This window comes from Erythrolamprus reginae, chromosome 3 (assembly GCF_031021105.1).
Source record: "Erythrolamprus reginae isolate rEryReg1 chromosome 3, rEryReg1.hap1, whole genome shotgun sequence".
Classification (NCBI taxonomy): Eukaryota; Metazoa; Chordata; class Lepidosauria; order Squamata; family Dipsadidae; genus Erythrolamprus; species Erythrolamprus reginae.
The window spans coordinates 68126755-68146441 of record NC_091952.1 but is presented as its reverse complement, the minus strand read 5'-3'; the positions used below and the strand labels follow the sequence as shown (position 1 = coordinate 68146441).

The 19687-nt window shown below is 40.1% G+C and overlaps 1 protein-coding gene across 2 annotated transcripts in view; it reads left to right on the top strand.

Annotated features, from left to right (window-relative positions):
* Nucleotides 1-19045, top strand: part of LAD1 (ladinin 1) — a 36645-nt gene extending 17600 nt beyond the window's left edge. For both annotated transcript variants that reach the window (XM_070745705.1, XM_070745703.1), the window contains exons 2-10: nt 700-846; nt 2218-2800; nt 5899-6051; nt 8044-8087; nt 10426-10498; nt 10751-10885; nt 12867-12956; nt 14304-14381; nt 17930-19045. In XM_070745705.1, the coding sequence (XP_070601806.1) occupies nt 700-846; nt 2218-2800; nt 5899-6051; nt 8044-8087; nt 10426-10498; nt 10751-10885; nt 12867-12956; nt 14304-14342 (1264 nt within the window). In that variant the 3' untranslated portion in view covers nt 14343-14381; nt 17930-19045. The remainder of the gene's footprint in view (nt 1-699; nt 847-2217; nt 2801-5898; nt 6052-8043; nt 8088-10425; nt 10499-10750; nt 10886-12866; nt 12957-14303; nt 14382-17929) is intronic.
* The last annotated feature ends 642 nt before the right edge of the window (nt 19046-19687 follow it).

Sequence of the window (19687 nt, the reverse complement as noted above, 5' to 3'; positions counted from 1 at the left end):
ATATAACTTACTTGAGAAAATTGAAAGGTTGTAATATATGATTATTGGCTTTGGTATTTTCTCCTCCAATATTTTAGATGAAAACAAACAAATCTCTACACGCTTTTAGAAGAAGAAGAATAATAGAATAGAATTTTATTGGCCAAGTGTGATTGGACACACAAGGAATTTTTCTTGGTGCATAAGCCCAAGACTTACATCAAGACTTTTAAAAACAATCTCTATGATCAGAGGAAAGTTGAGAAAGACTATCAGCTCATCTTATTTCAGATACATATGGGATCTAAATGAGTTAGTGCAGTGATGGCGAACCTATGGAGCCATATCTGAGGATACACAAGGCATTGCCTTATGTCAGCTCCAGCACATATGTGCATGCTGGCCTTCTTTTTGGCAGTTTTCATTCTCCCCAAGCTTCAGAAATGCCTCCTGAATCATGGGGACAGTGAAAAATGGGCCAACGGACCAACCAGAAGTTTGCTTCCATTTTTTGCAGTCTCCAGGCTTCAAGAAGCTTTCCTAAACCTTGGTAAGAGCAAAAAACAGCCCAAAGGGCCTACACAGGTCTAGAGGCCTGTGCACATGCTACCACCATCACTGAGTGGTGTGATAAAAATCATTCTGTTCTGAGAGCCTCTTTTTTTCCTACACTGATTACTGACATTTTTCTTGTCCCCCCACCCATTTTCACCCCTCCAGCATGGCTCAACAATGGTCAGCTGAGGATGAAGAGGAGCTGGAGAGAGAACGCAGGCGAAGACATAGGCAACTGAGTTCCACTTCTGAAACAAAGGAGGAAGAAGCTTCCAGCACAGCACAGAATGTGACCCGTAAGACATCAAACAGGTATCTATATTTGTAGGTTGGGCTGTTGTGGAGCTGACGTGTTTTCCTTGTGCACACTACTTGGAAATTGAAGCCAATTCTAATGATTTTGAAAAAAGACAATGTCTTTCGGTTTGTTTGAGCTAATATTATTTTATGAAGGGATTGAGATTTAGGGAGTTAGGTATAGATTAAATGGAACCAGATTATGCTTTGGATACCTCCCCATAAGAAAACTAGAATTCAGGTTTCCAAATCCTCTCCCTTTTCTAACCCTTACAGGCAGAGGTGGGCACCAGGCAGGTTGGGGTGGAATGCAGTTCCACCAGCAGAAATGAAGATGCGTGTGCAGCTCCATCTGATCCTTCCTGGATTACTGGTCTCGGCTTGGCTCTCCTTTCCCCCCCTGCTGCTGCTGCTGCACTCCTTGCTTTTTCCCTCTTTCCTCCTTCCTGGCCTCAGACGAGCTTCCCTCTCTCCTGCCCGGCTCCCTTCCAGCCTCACACGGCCACCTCCCACCTGAGGTGCAAGCAGAAGGCATGGGTGGAAGTGGCATTGGCAGCATTTATGCTTCTGGAAGCACCCATTCGCCTAGCTATCCAGCCTGAGGTGGGGGGGGGCGACCCAGGAAGGAGAGCACAAACACGAAGCAAATTGTCACCCCAGCAAGCAACACTGGTAAGGTTGTCAGTCGAGGACTTAACAGTTCACTTGAACGATGAGAATCGTTCCAGCCACTCCCACCTGGTCACATGGCCGGCAAGCCACTCCTACTCAATCACATGTCCATTAAGCCACACCCACAAAATAAGCCACACCCACAAAATAAGCCACACCCACAGTGTGGCAGTAAAACTTTTGGCTGCCCATTACTGCTTACTCAAAATTGTAAATTCCTTTGGGAACAATGTTTCTTTACCTTTCATGAATGGAGGAGTAACTCAAGATTCCAATCTATGTTTGTAGATAATTTGGAAAATAGAGAGAATGGATATATTAATGCAGGACAGTATTATTTCGTATTTTTTCTGTTCTATGCCACACTAACTAAGATTATTATATTCAGTGCAGAATAGATTGGCTAACTCTGAAAAGTTGCTGCTGGTTGTTAGTAACTAGCAAGGATTTTCAGGACAATACTTTTCAATTATTTGAATTTTATTTATTTATTCAATTTATTTAATCTCTATGCATCTTTCTTATATAAAAGTAGCTACTTCAAATTTATGAAAAAATCAAGTCATATGAATACAAAACTGCCTCTATTACAGCCCTGAAGGACCTATGAAATTATTTATTACTCGATTTGTAAATCTCATTCCTGTGAATCATGAAAATTTAACCTCTAGTGCCATCTAGTTGCTGTTCAAATGTTGCCTTCTTTTTCCCTAGGGTTTATAATTCCTTAGAAGAAAAGATCCTTAGTTTGGAAAATTCAGCACTGAAAAATGAGAAGGCTGAACCAGTTTCAGTAAATAAACTGGAAGGCAGGAGAGTAAGGAGGAGAGCAGAGTTTTTTAATAATATCAAACAAGAGAAGAAAATACTAGTGAGTACTAAGAAATTTGAAAAGGAACCTCCTGAAGAGAATCCCACATCTCCTCCAGAATCATCCAAAGAAGACGGAAGAGCAGAAAAATGTGAAATTCTCATTCAGCCAAAGGAGGTTATAGAAGAAAGCCATCCAATCCAGAGTCAAGAAAAAGAGGAGATCCCACTGGAGCAACACGAAGCCTTGAAGCATGAAAAGGACCTCAAAACAGATGAGGATCAGGTCTTCAGAGAGGAGGAGAAGGTCCCGAGCACATGTGAATCTCAGAGACTGGCTGTGACCCAGAATGACGTGGCTTCCCAGGAACCTCAACCAGTTTCTTGGGAACGTAAAAGCATCAGCCGGCTTGAGGTGAAAATTCAGCCAAGAGCTAGAAAGTGTACTCATCCTGCTGTAGCCACACCTGCTTCTGAGGCACCACAGGTACTTAGTCTTGGTATTTTACGAGGACAGAGAAAGTTTGATGAAAAGTTAATTGGGCAAAGATGCAAATTAGATATGGAGTAAATTGAATACCTGGTGTTATTGCTCATATCGAAGTTGGCAGCTTCATTCAGCAGCAGGGTTAAAGGATCAAGAAATAGCTGAGCAGACATGGCCTAAGGCTGGATTAAGCAACACGCAGCGTCTTAACTTTACAAGAAGGTTACCTATTACCCCTATGTTAGAGAAATCCAGTCTCAAAATCTTGTAAGGTTTTTCATTAAGAATTGATGCTAAGGATGCTGAAAGGATGTCAGATATTATCAAAAACCCATATTTGGGCTTTGGAGATTATGACAAGATTATTGATTATTCCATGAAGTTGCCATAGATCAAAATTGTGCAAAGGTGTTTGGGATCAGAAAAAAAAGAGGTCTACTATTGGTTTAAGACAGTGTTTTCCAACCTTGGCAACTTGAAGATATTTAGACTTCAATTCCCAGAATTCCTCAGCCAGCGAATGCTGGCTGGGGAATTCTGGGAGTTGAAGTCCAAATATCATCAAGTTGCCAAGGTTGGGAAACACTGGTTTAAGAGATATCAAAAGTCAAATTGTCCACTGTTATGAGTGGATGTTTGTTTAATACAATTAATCATTTATCTTAATTATATTTAGAAAGATCCAACTAACACTGTTACTTTCTGCTGCTCAAAGGATAAAATTATAGTACACAATTTAGCAATGCATATAATAAAATAACAATTTTGGGAGATTTGTAAAAGCCTAAAAAAGCTTTAAACAATATGGAAGTGTTTTACAGAAGTGCTAAAGTATCCCTTCCTTCTGCCAAAAGGCTAAAACTCCTTGCTGGAAATTCATTTCATAGCCATATATAGCCTAGCCCTTACATTCTGTACCATACCAGATTTACAAAGTCTATACCTGTGATGGCAAACCTATGGCATGTGTGGCACAGGTGGCACACAAAACCATATTGAAGAGCATGCGGGGCTTTGTTGTTTCAGCTCCAGCATGCATGCATGTGCTGGCCAGCTGATTTTAGGCTTTGGAAAAGGCCATTTGTCCTCTTGGGAAGTTCTGGAGGCAAAAAAAAATATATATCCCCCAATGGACAAACTGGAAGTTCATAAAAACGCACTTCCGGTTTGCCATTGTGCTGTTTTTGGCACTCTGATAGGTTCAGGGGAACTTCCTGAAGCCCTGGAGTGCAAAAATAGCATAATGGGCAAACCAGAAGTGTGTTTTCCAAACTTCCGGTTTGCCCATTTGCTGGTTTTTTTGTACTCTGGAGCTTCAGGAAGCTTGCCTGAATCCTCCAGAGTACAAAAAACAGCACAATGGCAACACAGAAATGCATTTTCCGGAACTTCTGGTTTGCCCATTTGGGCATTTTTTTCCACCTACCAGGCTTCCAAAAGGACTGGGTGCATGTACAGGGAGGAGTGCGGGAGATGCACATATATGGGGGGAGGGAAAGGGGTGTGGGCATATCACGCGTGCTATAGCACCCTCCATTTTGGCACGCAAGCCTAAGGTTCGCCATCACTGATCTATACTTTGCAATGAAACCTTCGTACATAGAACTTTTTCTCAGAAAACCTAGAAGAGGTAACAATAACAATAACAATAACAATAACAATAAGTCTTCGGAGAGGGGCGGCATACAAATCTAAATAATAAATAAATAAATAAATAAATAAATAAACAATAATCGATTTTTAGATCTTTGTATTTCACTAATTTCTCTAGCTGCTTCTCTTCAATTCTGCTGTCACATCGCAATCCCAGGAGACAGCAGAATTGAGGAGAAGCAGCTAGAGAAATTAGTGAAATACGAAGATCTACAAATTGAGCTGCAATGACTCTGGCATAAGCCAGTGAACGTGGTCCCAGTGGTACTTGGCATGCTGGGCGCAGTACCAAAGGATCTCAGCGGACATTTGAAAACCATCGGAATTGACAAAATCTCTATCTGTCAATTGCAAAAGGCCGCTTTACTGGGATCGGCAAATATAATTCGCCGCTACATCACGCAGTACTAGTTGCTTGGGAAGCGCCTGACTGGTGATGAAATACGAAATCCAGCATAGTGATCTTGTTTGCTGTGTTGTACTGACATAATAATAATAATAATAATAATAATAATAATAATAATAATAATAATAATAATAATTATTATTTAGATTTGTATGCCGTCCCTCTCCGAGGACTCAGAGTGGCTCACAACAACAATACACCATGTACAAATCTAATGTTAAAAATAATTTATTATTATTATTTATTAGATTTGTATGCCGCCCCTCTCCGGAGACTCGGAGCGGCTCACAACAACATACAAATATAATAAATAATAAAAACAATTTAAAAACCATATTATAAAAAGAAAACAATCACACAACCTAACAGACCATACATAAATCGTAATAGCTAGGGGTGTATCAGTTTCCCCTTTCCTGGTGACAAAGGTGGGTCTTCAGAAGCAAGGAGGGTGGGGGCGATCCTAATCCCTGGGGGAAGTTGATTTCAGAGGGCCGGGGCCACCACAGAGAAGGCTCTTCCCCTGGGTCCCACCAGACAGCATTGCTTAGTCGACGGGACCCAGAGAAGCCAACTCTGTGGGACCTAATCGGTTGCTGGGATTCGTGCGGCAGAAGACGGTCCCGGGGTAATGAGATCATTTCTTAAATATGTTGTAGGATGTAAATAGATGTACTCACTAGTGTAACAGTCTTACAGAGGTCAGAAGAATTTATTTCCAATTTTTATTAAAAATGCTTGTGGTGAAAAAGCCACAAGGTGACGCAGTGGTTAGAGTGCAGTACTACAGGCTACTTCTGCCGCCTGCCGGTTGCCTGCAATTTTGCAGTTCAAATCTCACTAGGCTTGAGGTTGACTCAAACTTCCATTCTTCCAAGGTGAGTAAAATGAGGACCCAAATTGTTGGGGGCAATATGCTGACTCTGTAAACTGCCTAGAGAGGAATGTAAAGCACTCTAAAGTGGTATTTAATCTGAGTACTATTGCTATTTTCTCAGTTCTCCGCCTTGAGCTTCCTTGGTTCATATTTCCTTTCCAGGTCACCGAAAAAGCTATTCCCAAAGCAAATGCTAAAACTATAAGGTGTCCCTCTGGTCAAGAAGGTTTGGATGCCCCTATATTGATTTCTGAACCGCGGATTACCTATAGTAGCTCATTCAGCCGGATGAGTCCAAGGACAATATCATTCCGGGTAAGGATTTATTACAAATTATGAAAAGGTCTCTATGGCAATAACACAAGCAATATTCTACTTGCACAAAGGAAATAAGGCTGCACAACTACCACTACAATATTTTTTACATATCAAGTGCAGATAATTGCAGAGGGTAAAATTACCCAACCTTTGTATGTCTCTGGGCTAATCTCTGAACCTTCCAAAATATTGTATGTATAACCAAGGGAAAATTGATTTTGATTATATTTGATCTATATTTAAACTTAATGAAAACTAGGATGGCTTGCATTTTTATGGGATAATTAAAATAAACCAAAATAATGTCTCCACAGACATACGATTAGAGACTCCCTGATAGAAATTTGACAAGATGTGGAAAAAAAAACATTACCTGAAAATTCCTAATGGGTTGTCCACTATGGAGGCAATGATTTCCCCAAATGTGATAGATGCAACTAAAATGGTCAAATTAAAAAGTAGAGATGATTTGGAAAATCAAGATATAATTATTGATTGGTGGCCCTATCTCCAACTCCAATCAAGACACAAAAAAGATAGTGAAGGAATTAGAATTGAAATGGAAACTCAACAATTAGATAAACTCTTGACAGACCCAGAAGATAATATACATTTATTTGTTATAATTTGATAGGGCCAAAGGTATAGTAAAAGGGTCAATGATTGCATGGGCAAAAAATATGGGACACAATATACGTTTGGCCAACTGGGAACAAATCTGGAATAGAAAATTGGCATCAAATGAAGAAAATCATTATAAAATGTTCTATCGCTGGCATTTGGCTCTGCACAATTGGCTAAAAATATCCAAATTCTAATTTGATGCAAAAAAGAGCAGGGCATCTTCTTTAATACATGGCAGTTGTGTCTCAAAGTGAAGAATTATTAGGAATAACAATAGAATCTTCTCCAGAACTTTTTTATTAGGTATATATAAAAGGCAATATGCTAAAAGTATCAAGTATCTGATTTTGTACATCACTACAGCTGCTAGGACTGTACATGCACAATGCTGGAGGAACCCTAAGTTTGATAATAAAGAAGATATGTGATTGGGCATAAATGGACAAATTAAACATGGAACTTAGAGGACAAAAGGACTCAGACCAATACAAAATTTGGGAAAAGTGGTATAAATGGACTAACTATAGAAATCGAAGATAAAATGTGGGGTGAAGATATAGAATTAGAAAATACTGTAAAATGATGTACAAATTGTATAAATATAACAATAATATATATAAAAGGCTGTAGATCTGCTCAAAAGAAATGTTATGATATGTAAAATGTGGAAAATCAATAAAAACAGATTGAAAAAAAATAAACTTAATGAAAACTAAATACAACCAACATTCCCCAGGACAACCTCAAATAAACATACTTTGGGAACAATTTTTAGGACAATATGGGGTTACTATTCAAAAGTATGGAAGTCCATTTATGCACCGTTATTGTAGGGGATATTATGTATATTCTCATGCAATTGGAAACTTCCCAGTTCCTCTGTTCCCCAGTTTTGGACATCAGGCAAGTTGGTGCTGAGTAGCCATATAGTGTTGTGGATAGGATCAGTGATATAAGTCTCATCTTCCTTCATAGGAGCTGAGGTTAGGATGATATCTTCATAGGGGCAGAATGTAAAATGTGAGAGCCAAGAAATATTTTCCAAATCGGAGAAATGGAAGACTTTCAGTCCATTCTTAATATTTAAGAGATTTTTAATCTTTTGAAATATTTACCAAAGATGTCCATTTCAACATCTAGTCCATATCTATTCTTCTGCACATGGCGTTGTGATTCTTTTTGTGACGTGGTTTCCCTGTACCCATTTAATCTTTTCAGCTAAGGTTTCCCCCGCCCCCTGCAACAGAGTCTTTCCAGTTGGGGTTTGGGTGGAATGAACAATACTTACTAAAATTTTCCTTTATTCCCCATAATTATTTAACATGCAAAACCCTGATTCTTGCTCTCTCTTTCTTCTGCTTTTAGGTTGTTCCCGGGAAAGAAAGACAAGAAGAGGCTTTAAGCAGAAGGTAAGTAGATATTAATGCAACACTGCATTTCCTTAATAATGTTTTCATTCTTGCCCCAACTTTGTGATAGAACAGGGTTGTCATACTCAAGACCTGGGGCCCAGATTTGGCCCGTGGGGTATTTAGATTTGGACCACGGGGCTGCCCTGAAAACGAGAGAAGGATCCGCCCACAGTACTTCTGCCAATGAAAATGGGCTCCTGAGCTCAGTTTTCGGCTGTTGCAGGAGGCCGTGGCAGCCGAAAATGGAGATTGGGGGCCTGTTTTTGCTGGTGGAGCGTTCAGGTCACCATAGGCAACCCCGACAGGAGTGACATTCATCTGGCCACATCCATCCTGGCCCCTCCACCCCAGCCCCCCAAGGTCAAACAGAACCCTGATGCAATCGAGTTTGACACCAGTGTGATAGAAGGACAACACCTGAATAGCAATAGCAATAGCCCTTCACGGCACTGGACCAGATTACCTCAGGGACCGCCTTCTGCTGCACAAATCCCAGCGACCAGTTAGGTCCCACAGAATGGGTCTTTTTCGGGTCCTGTCAACTAAACAATGTCACTTGGCGGGGCCCAGGGGAAGAGCCTTCTCTGTGGCGGCCCCGGCCCTCTGGAACCAACTCCCCCCAGAGATTAGAATTGCCCCCACCCTCCTTGCCTTTCGTAAGCTGCTTAAAACCCACCTCTGCTGCCAGGCATGGGGGAACTGAGATACACTTTCCCCCTAGGCCTTTACAATTTTATGCATGGTATGTCTGTATGTATGATTGGTTTTTATAATAATGGGTTTTTAAACTGTTTTTAGTATTGGATTATTGTTATATGCTGTTTTATTACTGTTGTTAGCCGCCCCGAGTCTGCGGAGAGGGGTGGCATACAAATCCAATAAATACAAATACAAATACAATAGCATTAGCATTAGATATCTATGTGCAATAGATGTCTATCTGAAATAGAAAGTATTCTGTTACTTTTACTGTTTGATTTTAATTTTGTTTTGTTTAAAGGAAGAAGCTTCTGGATTTGTAACATGGTCAAATATTCTTTAGCATACATTAAGCTTCTTTTACAAATTTTAAGAGCTGTTCCTATTGTAGAGGCCACTGGAGGCAGAATCTGCTGCAAATTGGGGCTGTAAATATTCCTCTAGGCCAGTGTTTCCCAACCTTGGTAACTTGAAGAAATCTGGACTTCAACTCCCAGAATTACCCAGCCAGCAAAAGCTGGCTGGGTAATTCTGGGAGTTGAAGTCCAGACATCTTCAAGTTGACAAGATTGGGAAACACTGCTCTAGGCTCTGTGCAGTTTTTATTTAAATCTTCTTATCAAAGGGTGTTCACTCAAATCAAATCCTCAGATCAATTCAGCAGTTTGATGGAGTTTTATCTATCTGCATTTGGGCATTTCTTCGGAGTCTTCGGAGAGGGGTGGCATACAAATCTAATAAATATATATTATATATATTTCATAAACTCAGTACTTCAAGTCAGATTGGCAATTATAGTTGGATTAGATGATTAGATCCAAAAGTAAAACAATGGAGCTTCCCATAAAGATTTCTGTAGTAAGGTAGCACTTAGAGCTTTCCTCCTAACCATACACATTCCCAGGGGTGGTTCCTCTTACCTTCCTACAGGTGTGCTCACTACACTCGCGCACATGAGTCTCCCCAAAATGATTTTGCTTCCGAGCATGAGCAGAGGGATGATTTTCCTTCTGCGTATGCTCAGAGAACAAAAGATGCACTGAAAATTGGGGGGTGGGGGTGGTACTGTGCACAGACCAGCAAAGATGGCAACAGAACTGTTGCACGCAAATTGGATCGCACTAGTGGGAATATCTTGCTGCAGTCAAGATATATTGTATAATGTAATAATTTTTCCCCATTTTTTGATCCATAATCCCTATAAACAAGTAATCCCTAGTAATCATAACAGTTCAATTGAAGCTCTGCCTATCTTAGGATGGATATATGTTTATGCCTGGCATAAACATATATCCATCCTAAGATAAAATACAAGAAATAGTATAAGGGCAGATTATATGGACCATGAGGTCTTTTTCTGCCATCAATCTTCTGTGTTTCTAATTTTATCTGTCTGATGCATTTGCGTAAAAAAAAAACCAAACAGGGCAACATTTGATCACAGTCATTGTGTCCACCCTTGTAAATTTATCTACTATACCCTTCAGATACCTCTGATTAGATTGCTTTGCAAGTTTAATCAGAGGAATAAATGTTTATCTTGATGAATATTGTTCTCTGTGATTACTGTAAGAGCTACGGATTCTTTCTGAGACTTAGAAAATTAATTGTGATTTCTTTGCATCTCTTTTACTAGTGCCAGTGTGAGGCTTCCAGCAAACACAGCCAAACTTGAGGAGAAGCTAGAAAGATATACATCTGCTGTCCAGGTAAACATGGTGGTAGAAAATGTGGTTCTTCAGACATTTATACAACTCCAAAATGAAGTGAATAAAAGGAACAAATAAGTCTTTACCCTGAAAAGTTCCTAGCCTTAACTTCGTGGTATATATGTGGATAAAAAGCTAAAAGAAAGAGGAATATATATTCATAATACTTTTATTTAGCGAGAAAGAAATTGTTTCTCTCCTGATTGTGCCAGCTGAACTTCTTATATTACCTGATTCTTGTCTTATTCCTAGAGGGCGGGATCCATTAAGGTGTCTTCACCTATTCGGAGAAACTTCAAAACAGCTTCGGAGGGTGTGGCAAGCAGACGTAGCATCTTTGAAGCCACTCTCCCTGTCCAGAATGAGCCTTCCACTTTTGTCCGTAAGGTAAAAACTGATCTTACCAAGAAACATATTGCTGGAAAGAATCAGATATCTAGGAAATGTATGGTCAGGTGAATTCACCAGATTAACTATTCCCATGTAAAGATTAAGAATGGTCAAAGCAATGGAAACTGCAGTTTAATGTTTCCAAATGTAAAATAATGCACTTGGGGAAAAGGAATCCTCAATCTGAGTATTGTATTGGCAGTTCTGTGTTGGCAAATACTTCAAAAGAAAAGGATTTAGGAGTAGTGATTTCTGACAGTCTCAAAATGGGTGAACAGTGCAGTCAGGCGGTAGGGAAAGCAAGTAGGATGCTTGGCTGCATAGCTAGAGGTATAACAAGCAGGAAGAGGGAGATTATGATCCCACTATATAGAATGCTGGTGAGACCACATTTGGAGTACTGTGTTCAGTTCTGGAGATCTCACCTACAAAAAGATATTGACAAAATTGAACGGGTCCAAAGACGGGCTACAAGAATGGTGGAAGGTCTTAAGCATAAAACATATCAGGAAAGACTTAATGAACTCAATCTGTATAGTCTGGAGGACAGAAGGAAAAGGGGGGACATGATCGAAACATTTAAATATATTAAAGGGTTAAATAAGGTCCAGGAGGGAAGTGTTTTTAATAGGAAAGTGAACACAAGAACAAGGGGACACAATCTGAAGTTAGTTGGGGGAAAGATCAAGAGCAACATGAGAAAATATTATTTTACTGAAAGAGTAGTAGATCCTTGGAACAAACTTCCAGCAGACGTGGTAGATAAATCCACAGTAACTGAATTTAAACATGCCTGGGATAAACATATATCCATCCTAAGATAAAATACAGAAAATAGTATAAGGGCAGACTAGATGGACCATGAGGTCTTTTTCTGCCGTCAGACTTCTATGTTTCTATGTTTCTAAGAACCCCCCAAAAGAGCCAATTTTTAAAGTTGGCCACCAACAAGTCAATAAGTAGACAATTAGAGTAGCAAAAATCTTGAAAGTCGATTCCAAATCTTCACTCACTGTACATTTTTTAGGGCAAACATGGTCACAGGGACATTATTCCCAGTCACTTTATCAGTTTCTGTTTTCCCATCCCTCTAAATTCCTTCACATCGTCTTCTCCAATTCTGCTGTAATTGTTTTCAATTTAAATTAAACTCAGTATTTTTAAATGTTCATCTCACCATAAAAAATAGTTCAAATAGTTATACAAGTTACATCCTTATGTGTCATTTTTTGCCTCTTGTTTTGGAAGCTGCATACAGTAATTCACTTCAGCACAGGTGCCTGTAGACTTATGACTATTCCTTTGATTTAAAAAAAAAATAAATGGTTAGGGTTCTGGGTAAACAATCTAAGCAGATTGGAACAAAAGGCAGTATCTAGTTGCCAGTTGTCTTAAACGTTAAACAAGGCCAAGCCTGGTTAATTTATGATAGGAGACTACAGCAGAGTCCAGGGCTATATGTGGGAAACACAATTAAAAACATTGTTCCATATTTTTATCATGCAAGTAACTTGGAACATCAACATAATAGTCAGTAGTAAAATTAAGAAAAGAGAGGGTTATGATTTTATTTTTTTACTGGAGTACTACATAATATGTGTTTGTACAATTTATTGCTATGATTTATCTGCTCTGGAGTGAACATAGAGCCTTGTTTTGCTGGGAAAAGTAAAAAGTTGAATCTATTTAGAAATTTCTAAAACCATATTCTTAAGGTCATTAGTTCTTAGCTAGTTAGATCTTACATGTTCTTAGATCAAACAAGTTCTTTTTTGTTTGAAAGAACAAAGAACAAAAGAAAAAGCTGCTGGCCTGTACTGCTATAATTTCCATAGGTATTTTTCAATTTATATTTTCATGTTTGCTTATTATCTGTCAAATTGAATGAACCTTAAATTTCTCAATATTAGAAAGAGTGATATGTTGTCTATTCTTCTCACTGTGTGGTTAAATATTCTCTCTATTCTCTTATGGATAGGAAAGTTTGAGGATCCCAGGAAAAGTCTCATCCCGAATAAATCTCTGGATAAGTCGAACTCAGGAATCCAAAACGAATGAAGGAGACAAGGTATGAGAAAGGCTTTAGTAAGCTAAGATTTAAGATAAATTTTATTGCCATTTTTTAAAACTGTGAACACACTGATCCACGTTAAAAATGAAATTCTGTTTCCTGCTCTTAAGAGTTAAAGAATTAGAATGCTATCCCATTATGTGAGCTAGAGGACTTCCAATTTAGTCCAGCTCATTAAACAGGAAATCCCCTAAAGCAATGGTTCCCAAAGTGAGCGGTACCGCTCCCTTGGGGAGGTGGGATGCCTTATGCGGGTGCTAAGAGGCAAGGAATGGACATCTTACCTGATACTTCTAGCTCCATCGTATTCCTCAGTGTTGTGTCCAGGGCAGCATCGAAGACATTATGTAGTGAATTGTTTGGGGATATCATTTCTTTCTTTCTTTCTTTCTTTCTTTCTTTCTTTCTTTCTTTCTTTCCCTTTTCTTTCCTTATACAGAATACAGAAATTCTTCTTGCAAGGGCAAGCAAATAACAAGGAGGGGAGGAAACAAGTAAAGAAACAGGAAATAGAGAAAGAAAAAGAAAGATGATAGGAAGGGAGACAGAAAAAGGAGAGAAAGAAGAAAAAGGAAAAGGAAAAAGAAAGAAAGAAAGAAGGTAGGAAGGAAGGGAGATGGTAGGAAGAAAGACAGAGAAAAAAAGAAAGGAGGGAGGGAAGAGAGGGAAGTAGGAAAGAAAAAGGAAAGAAAGAAAGATGGGAGGAAGGAAAAAAGGAATGAAAATGGGAGGAAGGACAGAAAAAGAAAAGGGAGAAGAAAAGGAAGGAAGAGAAGAAGGAAGGAAGGAAGGAAAGAAAAAAGAAAGATGGAAGGAAGGAAGGAAAGAAGGAAGGAAGGAAGGAAGGAAGATGGGAGGAAGGACAGAAAAAGAAAGGGGAGAAGAAAAGGAAGGGAGAGAAGAAGGAGGAAGGAACGAAAGAAAGAAAGAAAGAAAGAAAGAAAGAAACGGGGTGCAGGAGTGATTGGCACAGTGCATGTCTAGAATGCAGAGTGACAGAGGAAGGGTGTGTCCATGAGTGGATGAAACTAATCCCCATACCTTATTATCTTCCTCATCAGCTTCAAAGTAACTTTTGGGGAAAGCTAGTGGAGAAGGGTACAAATGATAAACACGATTGTAACATGCTGCGACTGGTCACAAAGTATGAACCAGTTACCAAGCACCCACTCCACAAGGGTGCTAGTGTGGCTGGAACTCCAAGAACAGGTTGTAAGCACTATTTGTTCTGCACCATCATAATTTTGAACTGTCACTGAATAAATTTGCCACTACCTACAGTATATCAGTGCCTGTTATCTATAAATGGAATATTTTAAGCCCCCATGTTTTATCTTTCTGCAGGACGTTCAGAGAACTGGGAAGACCATACAGGGGAGTTAGTTGGAAAACTGATCTGATGGTTTGTGAAGGAAATCCAAGGTAAGGATGAAAAGAGTTAGGAGTTGACATAAAATGACTTGCTGGGCCTGTGATGAGTATGAAAATGATTTCGTCTCAGTATACCTGAACATATGCGCAAGCAATATTCATGAACATTTTAGTTCATCAGAACATTATTATCACTCTGCTAATAATGGACTGCTAAACCAAGAGTCCACAGTTCTGGGCCACAGACCACTAGAGGAAGTGGCCCATTGGGAACTGGACCGTCAAAATGGCAAGCTTCATTTATACAGGGGCAACATTTAGATTGTGCACGCAAAACCATTCCCTTTCCACCTCCGAAACTGCCAAAACTAGCACCACCAGTCTGCGAAATCAAAAAGCTTGGGAACCCCTGGATTAAACAACAATCAAATAAGATGTTAATTGGATATTCTATACAGTGGTACCTCTACTTATGAACTTAATTCATTCTATGACCAGGTTCTTAAGTAGAAAAGTTTGTGAGAAGAAGCAATTTTTCCCATAGGAATCAATGTAAAAACAAATAATGTGTGTGATTGGGGAAACCACAGGGAGGGTGGAGACCCTGTTTCCTCCCAGAAGATTCCTAGAGAGGCCCCATGGAAGCTTCTCCCTGCCTTTTCCAGCCCTGTTTCCTCCCAGGAGATTCCTAGAGAGGCCCCATGGAGTCTTCTCCCTGCCTTTCCCGGCCCTGTTTCCTTCCAGGAGATTCCTAGGGAGGCCCCATGGAGGCTGCCTTTTCCGGTTACAGTTTTGGAGGCTCGGGTTTGTAAGTGGAAAATGGTTCTTGAAACGAGGCAAAAAGATCTTGAACATCTGGTTCTTATCTAGAAAAGTTCATAAGTAGAGGCGTTTGTAGGTAGAGGTACCATTGTATAGTAATACCTCGTCTTACGAACCTAATTGGTTCCCAGGGGAGTTTCGTAAGGCGAAAAGTTCGTAAGACAAAACATTGTTTCCCATAGGAAACAATGTAAAATGAATTAATGCATGCAATGGAAAAAACCAGCCGGGTGCTTCCCAGCGTTATCCCAATGCCGAACTCGGAAGTTCGGAAAAAGTTCGGGTTTGGGTGGCCGCTGAGAAGCCCCGCCACCCGGCTGTCACCTTTTGAAACAGCCGGGGGGCTTCTCGGTGGCCTCCCGAACGCCAAACCCGGAAGTTCGGGTTTGGCGTTCGGGTTCAGGAGGATGCTGAGAAGCCCCCCGGCTGTTTCAAAAAGCGACAGCCGGGCGGTGAGGCTTCTCAGCAGCGGGTGCGGGTTCATAAGACAAAAAAAGTTCGTAAGAAGAGGCAAAACATTTCCGAAACCTGGGTTCGTATCTCGGATTGTTCGTATGGCGAGGGGTTCGTATCATGAGGTACCACTGTACAGTGATCCCTCGGTTAGCGCGGGGGTTACGTTCCAAGACCTCCCGCGCTAACCGATTTCCGCGTTATACTGGATGCGGAAGTAAAAACACCATCTGCGCATGCGCACCCTTTGTTCCATGGCCGCACATGCGCAGAAGGTGGAGCGACGCAAGTTCGGAGGCTGGCAATGCAATGGTGATTTTTCCGGGCTCCTCGCCGCTACCCACAGGGCAGCGCTGGCGGCAATGGCAATGGCAACCCTCCCTCCTTCCCTCCTTCCCTTCTCTCCCTCCCTCCTTCCCTCCTTCCTTCCTCTCACCGGCTTTCTTGGGGCAGCGCTGGCGGCAATGGCAATGGCAACCCTCCCTCCTTCCCTTCTCTCCCTCCCTCCTTCCTTCCCTCCTTCCCTTCTCTCCCTCCCTCCTTCCCTCCTTCCTTCCTCTCACCAATCAGCAATCAGTATGACGTCATCGGGCGGGAAAAACCGTGGTGTAGGAAAAAAAACGCGGACTTATTTTTTAATTAATATTTTTTGAAAAACCGCGTTGCAGCGTTTCGCGCTAACCGAGAACGCGCAAATCGAGGGATCACTGTATATGGATTCATTAGAATGATCTTCTGCCCTGGAAAACTAACACTTCAGATTCACTCACTAAGTGCTGAAACTGGAGTACAGTGGGATGAAATGATTGATGAAATTGGGATATGTTGTTCAACACTGTATCTGGGTCCATGTCTGATAACAAGAAGTTAATATTTGAAGCCTAGAGGTACAGTATGTGATTCCTTTTAGGAAGATTATTAGTCTGTATAAATATTATTATAAGTATTATAAGTATCTCCTTATTTTGTAAACCATATCGAGTCCTGTAGAATTATGTTATATAAAACCATAAATAAATAGAATTATTCAGGACAAATGTTTTATCTCTTTGTGATTGAATCCATGGATATAAATCTCTCTTTATTCTGATTCTGCTTCATAATAAAGGCTGTATCCTGATCTTCTTTCTCATTGTTCTTAGTGTAACACTACAAAAATGGTTAGTGATGGGCGAACCAAACTCACACAATTCGGGTCCATACCGAATTTTGCAGTGTTCGGTATGCCGAACCCGAACCCAATTTTTTTTGAAATTTTGGTCAAAGTTCAAGGTCGCATTCGGTGTTTGGTCGCCTCGGCTGGCCAGGAAGTGACGTCTCTGCGACATCAAAGCCCCACCCCCGGAATCCCATCGTGGGGAGGCTGGGGGAGTGGGGGCAGGGGATTCCCCTCTGCCTGCCTCCGCCCCTCTTAAAAGTTTCTCGGTGCGTTAAACCCGCCGCCGAGGTGGTCCCGCCGAGAAACTTGCCACTGTCTTACTTTCCCAATGGAGAAACGCTCCCCACACACACCACGTGTGCCCATCCTCCTTCCAATTTCAAAGGGGAGGGGTGCGGTGACAGGAAGAGGGGAATCCCCGCCCCCACTCCCCCAGCCTCCACACCAAAAGCCAGGAAGTGACGTCTCTGTGACGTCAAAGCCCCGGCGGGGACCACCTCGTAAAAATAAACAAATAATTCCCTCAACACTGTCAAACTATTTATTAAGTCCGCATTACTATTACTACCAGTTTTTCTCATCATTCCTATCATCCTTTTCCTCCCACTTATGACTGTATGACTGTAACTTGTTGCTTGTATCCTTAAGATTTTTATTAATATTGTTTCCTCATTGCTTATTTGACCCCTATGACAATAATTAAGTCTTGTACCTCATGATTCTTGACAAATGTATCTTTTCTTTTATGTGTACTGAGAGCATGTGCACCAAAGACAAATTCCTTGTGTGTGCAATCACACTTGTCCAATAAACAATTCTATTCTAATTCCTCAAATCTCTGCATGAGTATCACTAATCTCTTACTTCAAGCAGTTGAGAAACCAGATTAGCACACACTTGCTATAATTAATGTGTGAACTTACCATTACTGAAATGGGAGAATAGCGTTCTCTGCTTCACTAATATTCTTGTTATGAACATGTATCTAAAAATCCAATATGGTGTTGATTTTACAATTTCAGTTAGGAATTGGGAAACCCCAAATCACTATTCATTGTGAAATCCACTGACTGACTTTCAGCTAAAAGATCTGAATTTGTTTTGTATAATCAGATTCAATGAGCACTCTTCCTGTATTCATCAAATGTTTTTTTTTACCTTCTAGAGGTAACCAGACAAGCTACTCTCAGGAAAACTTACCTCCACTGAAGCAAAAGGCATGGATCTCTTGGAATTCTACCATATCCCTCAGTTTATTGATCTACTCTTCCATAGAACTGACCATCTGACAATCTATATTGACTGTCTACTAGCCACCAATGCCTACAGTGCCTGTTATTGAATGGGGCTCTTGATGACTTAAATGATTTGATGGATGGGAAAACTGACCTATGGCGGAAAAACTATATTTCTATAATCCATTTTTATCTTTTTATTGCTATATCATCCATCCTCATCATCCAAAATTAAGTTCTATTAGCAAATATGAAATACATATGGCTTCTTTACTGGATCATATTTAAACTATGCTTCCACCATGATGAGTACTTTAAGTTTGCACCAAGCAAATGCAATTGTTGCCTAAATGTAGCTTTGCCTATTCTTGATGATCTTATTATCCAATTATGTTATTTGAATAAAAGAGGGATGTTTTAATGGGGAAATTGTGCTTAACCCTAAACTGATCAGAGCCATGAGGAGGTTTAAAGCAGAAATGCTTCATCTGAATGCTGTAAGTAGCAGAAAATTACCTGAATACTGTAATTTGTGTATCTTGGGGGAAAAGAAAGGTATAATGTGCCTGAATATATGGATGAACTTGTTTTGGAAAAACCATGTAAAAAGTAATGTTCCTTCCTCCCTAAAAAAATGCCAAGGAGTTATTTTGTATAGTAAAATGCATTCTATATTTAAAGAATATTTTTATAATATATATGTCTGTTTCAGCTCAGTCCTAGCTATTACTGAAACTCAGTAAGACTAATGAAAGAATGTTCATCTTTTCAATAAGATTTGCCAATCTTTATACATCTATTTAGGTCTACTGCATTCCAAAGGTCTTATCCCCAGGTAAATGTACAGTGGATTGCAACTAATGTCATGGCTAATTTTAACTGAATCAGGGCTATGGGTTGACACTTGTCCTACCTATTAGCATGCCATAATTAAACAATTTAGACCTCACCCATGCACACATAGTACTTAAATTCAGTAGTAGGGATTGAATTTGACTTTCATTTTTCATAATAAATATAATAAATAACATTTGTTTCAATATGCAGACTTTGCTTCCGATTGTATTAATCTGTCCTCTGATTTTATTTTTTGTTAAATCTGCTGACCAGACCCAATGTCTAGCCTTGCATTTGATTTTGAGATCTTGCTGGACCCTCTTTCATTCAGCCATCCAAGTGAAAATATTTGTATCTAACGTCTCAGGCAGGGGTCCACAAACTTGGCAAGTTTAAGACTTGTGGACTTCAACTCCCAGAATTCTCTAGCAAGCTGTACTGGCTGGAGAATTCTGGGAGTTGAAGTCCACAAGTCTTAAAATTGCCAAGTTTGAAGACCTCTGGTCTAAGGTGATTCTCAGTCATCTAGGTCATGGTTATCCCAAAGATGCTTTTTCAAGAGGCAATTGGACTTGCTATTTTTTTTTCTTTGCAGACATTTTGCTTCTCAGCGGAGAAACTTCTTCAGCATTTTCTATAACATGGTTCATAACAAACTGTTGCTCAAAGAACCTAACCCCTTGGCTAACTATATCCTTTAACAAATTTGATCCATTAACATTTAGTTGTTTTTCAACAGTCAGTGGGAAAGCATTCCCTATTGGTGAACATTTGAAGAACACTAACTGAAACAGTTCAGCATTGTTTGAGGCAGAAACAAAACTTTAGTTAGAGCTCCTATATAGTAAAAG